General features: G+C 36.3%; 1 protein-coding gene across 1 annotated transcript in view; it reads right to left on the bottom strand.

Moving 5' to 3' along the window:
• Positions 1-12,078, bottom strand: part of LONRF2 (LON peptidase N-terminal domain and ring finger 2) — a 42,603-nt gene that overhangs the window by 19,542 nt on the left and 10,983 nt on the right. Inside the window, 1 exon segment of the mRNA XM_023618553.2 lies at positions 10,923-11,041. Within this exon segment, the coding sequence (XP_023474321.2) occupies positions 10,923-11,041 (119 nt within the window).

Raw genomic sequence — 12,078 nt, 5'->3', positions numbered from 1 at the left:
TCTCAGGAATGACAGGTTTTGGTAGTTAAAGTGAACAGAGAAAAAATGGCTGTCACAGAGCCCAAGATGAAGAATTTAATCTCCTCCAGATGTTAGATAGTTGAATTCCTTTCTTCATCGAGATTTACTGAAGAATAACTGACAAATATAATTGCATATAAAGTGTCCAACATGATGACTTGATACGCATATACACTGTAAAACGATTACCATGATCAAGATAATTAACACCCCCACTACCTCACGTAGTTAACTCTTTTTCTGTGTTTTTGATGAGAATGCTTAAGATCTACCGTTACCAAATTTCAAGGATGCAACACCATATTATTAACTATAGTCAACTTGCAATACATACATCAGATCCTCAGAACTCCCTCTTCTTACAACTGAAAGTTTGTACTGTTTGACTTACATCTCCCCATGCCCCCCTCACCCCAGCCCCTGGCAACCAACATTCTATTCTGTTTCTATAAAATCAGCTTTTTTTTTTTTTTTTTTTTTAAGATTCTACATACAGTGATACCATACAGTATTTTTCTTCTCTACTTGGCTTATTTCATTAGCATGATGCCCTCCGGGTTCATCCATGTTGTTGCTGCATAAATAGCAGGATTTCCTTATTTTTTCCAATTATTTTATTGAGGTCATATTGGTTTATGCCATTGTAAAATTTCAGTTGTACATTATTATGTATCAGTTTCTGTACAGACTGCATCATGCTTACCACCAATAGTCTAGTTTTTACCCATCACTGTACATATGTGCCCCTTCACCCTCCCCTCCGATAACCATTAATCTGTTCTCCTTATCCATATGTTTGTTTTATCTTCCACATGTGAATTAAATCACATGGGGTTTATCTTTCTGTCTTGCTTATTTCACTTAACATAATGCCCTCTAGGTCCATCCATGTTGTGGCAAATGGGACGACTTTGTCTTTTTCATGGCTGAGTAGTATTCCATTCTGTGTGTGTGTGTGTGTGTGTGTGTGTGTGTGTATCACATCTTCCTTATCCATTCATCAGCTGATGGGCACTTGCACTGCTTCCAGGTCTTGGCCACTGTGAATAATGCTGCAATGAACATAGGGGTGTATATAAGTCTCTTTGAATTGTTGATTTCAAGTTCTTTTGGTAAAGATCCAGTAGTGGAACAGCTGGGGGGTATGGTATTTCTCTTTTTAAGTTTTTGAGAAATCTCCATGCTGTTTTCCATAATGGTTGCACCAGTTTGCATTCCCACCAGCAGTGTATGAGGGTTCCCTTTCCTCCACATCCTCTCCAACATTTATTGCCGTTTGTCTTGTTAACTACAGCCATTCTGACAGATGTAAGGTTCTCACTGTAGCTTTGATTTGCAGTTCCATAATGATTAGTGATGCTGAACTTCTTTTTATGTGCCTGTTGTAAATTTGTAAATCTTCTTTGGAAAAATGTCTGTTCATATCCTCTGCCCATTTTTTGATCACATCATTCTTTTGTTGTTAAGTTGTATGAGTTCTTCATGTATTTTAGAAACTAACCCCTTGTCAGATACACAACTTGCAAATATTTTCTCCCAGTTGGTAGGGTGTCTTTTCATTTTGCTCATGGTTTTCTTTGCCTTGCAGAAGCTTTTTAGTCTGATGAAGTCCCATTTGTTTATTCTTTCTTTTGTTTCCCTTGCCTGAGTAGACTGGTATTTGAAAAGATACTGCTAAGATGAATGTCAACGAGTGTACTGCCTGTATTTCCTTCTAGGAGTTTTATGTTTCAGCTATTACATTCAAATCTTCAATCCATTTTGAGTTAATTTTTGTGAATGGTCTAAGATAATGGTCTACTTTCATTCTTTGCCACATGGCTGTCCAGTTTTCCCAACACCATTTACTGAAGAGACTTCCCTTTCTCCATTGTATGTTCTTGGCTCCTCTGTCGAAGATTAGCTGTACACGCGTGGTTTTATTTCTAGGCTTTCAATTCTATTCCATTGATCTGTGTGCCTATTTTTCATCAGTACCATGCTGTTTTGATTATTACAGCTTTGTAGTATCTTTTGAATCAAGGATTGTGATGCCTCTAGCTTTGTTCTTTCTTCTCAGGATTTCTTTGGCTATTTGGGGTCTTCTGTTGTCCTACATAAACTTTAGGATTCTTTGTTCTATTTCCATGAAGAATGTCATTGGGATTCTGATTGGGATTGCACTGAATCTGTAGATTGCTTCAGGTAGTATGGACATTTTAACTATGTTTATTCTTCTGATCCATGAGCACAGAATATCTTTCCATTTCTTCACGTCTTCCTCAATTTCTTTCAATAATGTCTTATAGTTTTCAGTGTATAGATCTTTCACCTCCTTGGTTAAATTTATTTCTAGGCATTTTATTCTTTTTGTTGCAATTGTAAATGAGATTGTATTCTTGACTTCGCTTCCTGCTAGTTCATTATTAATATACAGAAATGCAAGGTGATTTTGTACCTCATGACTTTGCTGTAGTTGCTGATTACTTCTAGTAGTTTTCCGCTAGATTCTTTACAGTTTTCTCTATATAAAAGCATTTCATCAGCAAAAAGCAAGAGTTTTACTTCTTCCTTGCCAATTTGGATATCTTTTACTTCTTTTTGTTGCCTAATTGCTCTGGCCAAAACCTCCAGTACTATGTTGAATAAGAGTGGTAAGAGTGGGCACCCTTGTCTTGTTCCTGTTCTTAGAGGGATGGATTTCAGTTTTCCCCATTAAGTATGATGTTGGCTGTGAGTTTGTCATATACGGGCCTTTATTATGTTGAGGTACTTTCCTTTTATACTCATTATATTGAGAGTTTTTATCATAAATGGATGTTGGATCTTGTCAAATCCTTTCTCTGCATCTATTGAGATGATGACGTGATTTTTGTTCCTCATTTTGTTAATACAGTGTATCACATTGATTGATTTGTGGATTCTGAACCATCCCTGTGTCCCTGATATAAATCCTACTTGATCATGGTGTATGATCCTCTTAAGGTATTGCTCTATTCAACTGGCTAATATTTTGTTGAGGATTTTTGCATCTATGTTCATCAGTGGTACTGGCCTGTAATTTTCCTTCTTTGTGTTGTCCTTGTTTGGTTTTGGGATCAGTGTGAACTTGGCCTCACAGAATGACTTAGGAAGCATCACATTCTTCTTCAATTTTTCAGAATACTTCAAGAAGGATAGGTAGGTATTAAATCTCCTTTGAATGTTTGGTAGAATTCTCCAGAGAAGCCATCTGGTCCTAGACTTTTATTTTGAGAACGGTTTTTGACTACTGTTTCAATCCATTTTTTGTGATTAGTCTATTCATATCTGCTGTTTCTTCTTGATTCAGTTTTGGGAGCTTGTACGATTCTAAGAATTTATCCATTTCTTCAAGGTTATCTAATTTGTTGGCATATGGTTTCTTCATAGTAGCCTCTTATAATCCTTTTGTATTTCCATGGGTATCCATTGTAATATGTCCTCTTCCGTTTCTAATTTTATTTATTTGAGCCTTCTCACTTTGTCTTGCTGAGTCTAGCTAAGGGTCTGTCAATTTCGTTTATCTTCTCAACGAACTAGCTGTTAGTTTCATTGATCCTTTCTATTGTTTTTTAAGTCTCTATTCCATTTATTTCTGCTCTAAGTTTTATTATTTTCCTCTTTGTGCTGACTTTGGGCTGTGTTCTTTTTCTAGTTCTGTTGGGTCTAATTTAAGAGTATTTATTTGAGATTTTTCTTATTTGTTGAGGTAGGCCTGCATTGCTATAACTTTCCCTCTTAGTACCGCTTTTGCTGCATCCCACCAGAGTTGGTATGTTTTATTTTAATTTGTATCCAGATACTTTTTTATTTCTCCTTTAATTTCTCCATTGATCCAATTGTTCTTCAGTAGCATGTTGCTTAGTCTCCACAAATTTGTAAATTTTCCAGCTTTTTTCTTGTAGTTGATTTCACTTCCATAGCATTGTGGTCGGAAAAGGTAACTAATACAATTTCAATCTTCTTACATTTATTGAGGTTTGCCTTGTTTCCCAACACATGGTCTATCTTGGAGAATGTTTCACGTCCACTTGAGAAGAATGCGTATTCTGCTGTATTTGGATGGAATGTTCTATACATATCTATTAAGTCCATCTGGTCTAGTGCTTCATTTAAGGCCACTATTTCCTTGTTGACTTTCTGTCTGGGTGACCTATCCACTGATGTGAGTGAGGTGTTGAGGTTCCCTACTACTACTGTGTTGCTCTTAATTTCTCCCTTTAGGTCTGTTAGTAATTGCTTTATATATTTGGTACTCCTGTGTTAGGTGTATATATATTCATAAGTGTTATATCCTCTTGGTGGAATGTCCCTTTTCTCATTATATACTGCCCCTCTTTGCCGCTCATCTTTTTCTCTTTTTTTTTTTTTTGTGAGGAAGATTAGCCCTGAGCTAACATCTGCTGCCAATCCTCCTCTTTTGTGCTGAGGAAGACTGGCTCTGAGCTAACATCTGTGCCCATGTTCCTCTACTTTATATGTCGGATGCCTATCAAAGCATGGATTGACAAGTGGTGCATAGATCCGCACCAGCGATCCAAACCGGCAAACTCTGGGCCACTGAAGTGAAACATGTGAACTTGTTGTTCATAATATTCCTTTTTTATCCATTTAATGTCTGTAGGATCTGTAGTGATATCCCCTCTTTCATTCCTGATAATAGTGATTTGTGTGCCTTTTCTCTTCTTTTCCTGATTAGTTTGCTTTTGAAGTATATTGATTTTATTGATCTTTTGAAAACAACAGGTTTTTGTTTCACTGACATTTCTTTATTGCTTTCTTGTTTTCTATTTATTGACTTCTCTTGTATTATTTCCCCTTATGCTTCCCTTGGTTTTAGTTGGCTCTTCTTTTCCTAGTTTCTTAAGGTGGAAGCTTAGAACACTGACTTGAGACCTTACTTCTTTAATAATTCATTAATGCTATAAACTTCCCTCTAAGAGAGGCTTTAGTTACCTATCACAGATTAGATACGATGTTTTTATTATCAATAATTTAAAAATATTTCCTAGTTTCCTTTGTGATTTCTTTTTTGTCCTATGGATTGCTTGGAAGTAAACTGATGAAGCTGCATGTATTTAAGAAATTCCTAGACGTTTTATTTTTGTTGATTATTCTTTTAATTCTATTGTCGGAGAGCACTCTCTTTAAAAGATTTCAATGATCTGAAATCTATTGTTTTACCAGCATAGGATTGCATGAGCACTAAAAAATACATGCATACTGAAGTTGGGTCCGGTGTTCTACATATTTTAATTAGATTAAGGGAATTGATAGTATTATTCAGATCTTATTTAGGTTAAATAAAATTTTTTGTCAAGTTGGTCTAACAATTACTAAGAGAGCTTTATTAAATCCACCACCTACGACTGTGGATTTGTCTTCCTCCTTCCTTGAGTTTTAGTTTTTCCTCCATACATTTTGGTGCTCCATTATTTCTTATTTACTCATAATTGTTGCATAGATCCTCTTACTAAAAATCTCCCTCTTTGTCTCTAAAATACTTTCATGACTACAGTATTATTGACGAATTGATGTACTGATCCTCTTACCATTATAAAATTTCTCTCTTTCTCTCTAAAATATTCCTTTTAAGTTGCTAGCAATACTCATTGTGTGGTATTAATATAGCCATCTCACCTTTTGTATGCTTCTTGTTTGCATGGTATATTTTTACAATCTTTTACTTTAAGCCTGTTTGTGTCTTTGAATTTAGAGTGGATTTGTTGTAGACACCGTATAATTGGTTCTTGCTTTGGTAGGCAGTCTGATGTTCTCTGCCTTTGGAGTGGAGTATTTATTTATACTTAATTTAACTATCAATGCGGTTGTATTTACTTTTATTATATTGCTATGTTTTTTTCTCTCTCATTTGTTTTTTCACCCTACTCCTCCTTTCCTGCCTTCTTTTGTGTTAATCAAATACTTTTTATTATTATGTTATATTTCCTCTATTGGCTTTCTAGATATATATCTTAAACTATTCGTAGTGAATATTTGGGGGATTACAATATGCCTCAAAGTTATCCAATTCTACTTAGATTTAAACTGAATCACTTCAGGTAAAATAGTAAAAATTCTTCAGCAGTATATTTCCATTTACCTCTTCACATCCTTACTGAAATTGTCGTCATCCATATTATATCCACACGTTATAAACCCATCGATACAGTATTATAATTTTTGTTTTAACCACTGACGGGTCTTTTAAAAAGTAAGTAAAGGGGCTGGCCTAGTGGCATAGTGGTTAAGTTCGCATACTCCACTTCACCGGCCTGGCGTTCGGCAGTTCAGATCCTGGGCACGGACCTACCACTGCACTTCAAGCCATGCTGAGGTGGTGTCCCACAGAGAAGAACTAGAAGGACGTACAGCTAGGATAAACAATTACGTACTGGGGCTTTGGGGAGAAGCAAAAAAAAAAGATGAAGACTGACAACAGATGTTAGCTCAGGATCAATCTTCCTCATCAAAAGGCATAACTTTAAAAAAAAAAAAGTAAGCAGAAAAAAATACGTAATCTTCTGTTAGCCACTTTTATACTATTTGTGGCGCTCTTCCTATCTTTCTGTATATCTGAGTTACCATTTACTGCCATTTTCCTTCAGACTAGAAAAATGCCTTTAGCATCCTGTAGTACACGACTGCTAGCAACAACCTCTGATTCTGCTTCCTGAAGATGTCTTTACTCCAGCTTCACCTTTAATGGATATTTTCACCGGATATAGACTTCTTGGTTGATAGACTTTTTTCTTTTGGCACTTTGAACACGTTGTTCCAATGTTAACTGGCTTCCACAATTTCTGATGATATGTTAATCATAAATCTTACTTTCCTCTATGTAATTTTCTCATGTCATGCCATTTTCCTCTTGCTGCCTTTAAGACTGTCCTGTTATCTTTGGCTTACAGAGCAGTAGTCTGATTATTCTGTGTCTAAGTATATTTCTTTGTGTTTATTTTGCATGGGGCTTATTAAGCTTCTTAGATATGAAATTAATATTTTCCACTAAATTTGGAAAGTTTTTAGCCATTATTCCTTCAATTCTTTTCTGCCATTTTCTCTATCTTCTCCTTTCAGGATTTCAATTACACATGTATTCTACCACTTTATATTGCCCCACAGGTTTCTAAGATTCTTTCCATTTTTCCTCATTCTTTCTTGTTTCTGGTTCTTTGGATTGGGTAATTTCTATTAATCTATCCTCAATTTCACTGATTCTTTTGCCACATATAATGTGCTATTGAGCTTATCTCGCCTTTTTTTTAGTTCAGCATTTGTAGTTTTCAGCTTTAGAATTTCCACTTTTTCAACTGCCTGTTGAGGTTCAACTGTCCTGTTGAGAGTGCCTGTTAATTCAAAGATACCGTATTTGCCTTCAATTCTTTGGACATAATTTCACTTAATTCTTTGAACTTATTTACACCAGCTGCTTCAAAGTCTTTTTCTGCTAACTGCAACCTCAGCCCACTCAGAGACAATTTTTATTGAATGTCTTTTATCCTGAGTATAGCTCAACAATTTCCTGTTTCTCTGCATGTCTAGTATTTTTGGTTAACACTGGACATTGTACATAATACGCTGGGTATCAACTCTGCATTTTACTGTATTCTTCTAAAGATTATTGGCTAAAGATTGTGTTAGTAGGCAGTTAACTTTCCTGCATTCAATTGCAACCCTTGTCTCTCCCATGGTATGGAGCTGCTTATATCTCTGGTCTCTTTTTATGTCTTTCTACTCCTGCTTTGTAAGCCCTGTGGTTCTACCCTACACCTGTGAAGTGTGGCAATAGGCCAGGATTTGGCTGGAGCTCGCACTTATCCATTCCTCGATTTCCTTGCTGTTAGGGATTTTCCCTTTCAGTTGTTCTGTCGCCTTTGGGCACTGTACTCTGACGTGTCACGCTTTCCACTGCCTGAGCTACACACTGCTGTGGAATGCATGCACTCAATCAAGAAAAGCACAAACTCAAGAGATATGGGTCCTTGTCACTCTCTTTTAACGGCAGATTTCTCTCTGGTCTCTGCCAGTTTTTTTGGCGGACCTTGTGCATCTCACACACAAATGCACACTTCAGCTGTGCGTCAGGGATTTAGACAATTTTTGTTTTGAATTTGTGTCACTCCAGCAATTTCTGTGCTGCCAAGTTTTCCCCTTCATATTTCCAGATGCTTTACTGTCCCTGAAGCTGGAACTCTGATACCTTTACCTAGTAATGCTAAAGGGTTTTTCCCACTACTGTTTTCTGTAGTTGCAACTGGACAGAACCCTTGGGCCAAAAAGCTACAAACACAATTCTTAGCCCTTTCATGTGTACTCTTTTCTAGCTTCTGTCTGTTTTGGATGCTTTACAGTGTCTGTTCTTTTATTCCAGTTTGTATAACTGTTATAACTTTTTAATTTATATAGCTTTATAATTTTATAATTTTGCTTTCATTTTAATTGAGTCCCTTAGTAGGGAAAACAATAACGCATGCACTCCAGTTGTTATCTCTTAATCCCTCATGTCTCCTGTCATTATCTCTGTTATTAAAAATGTTCTGAGGCACTGGCAACCATGAAAGATCAAACACAAAGGCCTATTTTCAGGGCCCTCTCTCACCTGACTTCTTTCTCTATAGTTTTAAACACCATGAATGTGCTGGTGGTGGCCAGTTGCTATCTCCAGCACCAACACCTCTCCTAACATTTACTGTCTATTCATTGCATCACTTATCTTCCAGCTCTCTGGGAGAACAGCCATTTCAAAAGACACGACAAACATTTTGGACGACAGCTCATCAGTATCATCCTTGAGCTCCCTGAAAAGCGTCACATGCACTTCAGGCCATCAGTGATTTGTCTATGGAACTCTCTTAATTTTGGTGAACATCTGAAGTTTTACTAATTTTCTTATTATCCTTAAAAGAGTGGACCCAGCTTTTGTGCAGCCTGAAGCTTACACAATTTGTAATATCCTTTTAAGAAAAAGTACAAAATTAATAAGAAGACAAGGCTACCAGGCCCCTTCCTAGACATTATGTAAGTAAGGGGCCCTGACTCTCAAGTTTCAGAAGCTTCTAAATCTTCTCTGTCAGCTTATCAAAAGTTCTAAGAGAATAATAGTCTTATATATACAAAGCACTTCACAGTTTGAAGTTTTCCACACACGTACACAGAATACTTAAAAATTTGAGTGTATCAATAAATGCTTATTAATTAAATTCACTAACTTTTGAACAGTTTTAAATCTTACAGGCTCCCTGTTTGGGTTAAGACCAAACTTAGCATGTACCTAATTCTGTTTTTGCATATGGGCAAACATTTTCTAGCAGTGGCTTGTCTCCATTGGACCAAAGGCTCTGAACTAATTATCAGCCACAATTGGCTGCTTGCTAAGAGTTTTGCTTGGGAAAAATACACTGCTACATCAGGCCCCAACTGGGACTTTGAGGTTGGTTCCACAAGTGCTTCCATCTCATCCTAATCATAGTTGGCCAACTTCGTCCTCCCCTCAGTTCTTTCAACTTACCTTCCAATGTCACTTCTTCTCTAATCCTTTAGTTACAAACATTAACTTGGAGATAAATTTCTATCCCTTACTATCTTAAAGTGATTTGACAGTGTAAATTTCTGCTGAAGCTGTTCTTCATTAGACATTTGCCAAGAATTGAGGTCCACAGATTCGCAATAAACCCTGAAGATAATGACCAAAATCCCAAAGGCTAAAGGTTCATTTTCTGCCTTTCTTACAGTTACAATTAGCCATGTAACTCTGTAGTAATTAAGTCTGTCTTTGATCAGAGAGACACTGCCAGACTTTTTAGTTCAAAGACCAATACTATGGAGAATAATCTAGCTTCAGAGGGCAACGTAGGTCTATTGTCAGTCAGAAATACTAGATTTATAATTCACAAGAATTAAGGCTCAATCATTACTGACATGAATTATCTAAGAAGAGTAACAGATAGAGGGAGAGGAGAAAAGGCATCAGAAAAGGGAGTAGAAAACCTTTTTAGTGAAGCATACAAACAAGAAAATAGACTTCTGGGCTTGGTCCAACAAACATTTCCTTCCCATCCTTCAGCTAATTCCCAAATCTGATGTGACACTCAATCTGATCTGAAGACATTCTGTTTTAAAAGATGGATGCTTGGATAGATGGCTGCATGGACAGAAGGGAGGGAGAAAGAAAGAGCTGGCTACATCCACTCTGTCTATTAACCTGGGTTAGTGTCTCTTCTACGTCTCTAAAACAAAGATGATAAAAAGTAACATAGCACAAAAAAAATATTTTCAATTATTAGCTAATAGCGTATGCTATAGGTGTTAATTTCATCACAAGTTTGTTAAAACTTTAAAATATTTTATAAAGGTTTATAATCAAAATCTGTGAAAAAAACTACAACTTTCATTCTTTGGCTTTCTTCAAGGACAACATAAGCTATCGTTATTAAGTGAGTTAAGCTATTTTGTATCATTAGAGGAAGCAATATTAGACCTTTCCAACCAAAACACAGAGATTAAAATTATTCCAAAATACATACGAAACATTCACCCTTTTACTAACAGCATCTACATGCTCCATGCATATGAGGGCCTAACTGTTCATCACAATCATGATGTGATCTTCCTATTTAAACTAATTTTAAATATTTCCTCTTTGCTCAAAAATTTATAAAATTCTATTTTTATATACTTGCTCAGTATAGAAGGCATATTATTCAGTTAAATATCTACAAAAATTAATTTAAATTTGTGTTTCTTATCTAGATCCAGTTGGAGACTCAGTCTTTTAAATCAAGCAGGTTTATTAAGAAGTGGTTTACTATATTTAGACTACTGTAATTCGTGGGAAACATACTTTATTCTTAAGAAAAATCTCATAAACGTATATTTATTATGTCCAAGCCAACCAGTACCTTAGTCAGGAGAGGCTCATTCTGACAAACCGCACCGGCATCCCTCAGAGCCCGCTCAGGGTTCTTCATGGTTAAGTGTAACTCTGCTCGCAGCAGCAAGAATGAATTATCACCAGGAGCTGAAAGACATGAGGAACAGGAACAAATAAAAATGACTGCATTTAAAAAGAAATCACCTTTAAGTCATTAAAAATATTAAATTAGAAAATAAACCTAAAGGCAAAATAAGAAATAATTCCTCCCTTCAATCATACTTAGATTTAGTAGTTCGGTAAGTGTATTTTACATAGCTTCTCTCAAGAAAAGAGAAAGAGGATTAACAAGACTTCGAAATGCACCAAGAAAAAGACTGCTATGTACACACCAGCTACAACATAATCTCCAATAAACTGAGTAAATGCTGAATCACCTTTATGCTATAACTAGATATTAAAAAAGGATTTAAAATAACTTTATTGAAAGTGCATAAGGAAATTCAAGCTTAAGAAACTAACAAAAGTAAAACAGAGTTTGTTTTTCTATACAACCGCATGGATGCGGATTTATCACCAGATTTGTACCTACAGTATGTTCTCTTAAGTGGGAAAAGGACAAGAAAAACTTCCTTTTCCCCAAGATTCCTCAAACAGAAGCAATCTTGTAGCATACGTAGTAGCATTAGTAGCATTTGCTACTACATGAGAGTAATTCTCATAAGCCCAGCTCCACAGAAGCCAACAATGACTCTACGAACCAACGTGTAGTAAATGAAGGTGCTGACTTGGCAGGGCACCATGCAAAAGAGACAAGAAAGCCAGAGTTCACGAAAACAGAACCATCACAGCCAGTTTTCATCCAGCTGGGCCTGGCTCACTCTGCCTATGCTCATTGCAGGATCTTTGTTAATAGAGCTACAGTGTGCATTTTAGTTGATCAATAAACATTCTGAGCACCTAGGATGTGTTCTCATCTTTCTACCTAATACACATTTTCAGTTTGTTCCAAATCCTTGATCATGACTCTTTCTCTATCTAACCACCTGCTCCTTTCCAAATGCCACTACGTCTCCCTCAGTTTATACAGGTGGCTGAGCAAGTGTGTATAAAAGAACTCATGCAAAAAGATACTACATCAAGACACGGTGAGCGGCACTACTTATAAATGCACTATTGCTACA

The sequence above is a fragment of the Equus caballus genome, chromosome 15, assembly GCF_041296265.1.
Source record: "Equus caballus isolate H_3958 breed thoroughbred chromosome 15, TB-T2T, whole genome shotgun sequence".
Classification (NCBI taxonomy): domain Eukaryota; kingdom Metazoa; phylum Chordata; class Mammalia; order Perissodactyla; family Equidae; genus Equus; species Equus caballus.
The sequence above is the reverse complement of the archived record's forward strand: the minus strand, read 5'-3'. Positions and strand labels throughout refer to the sequence as shown.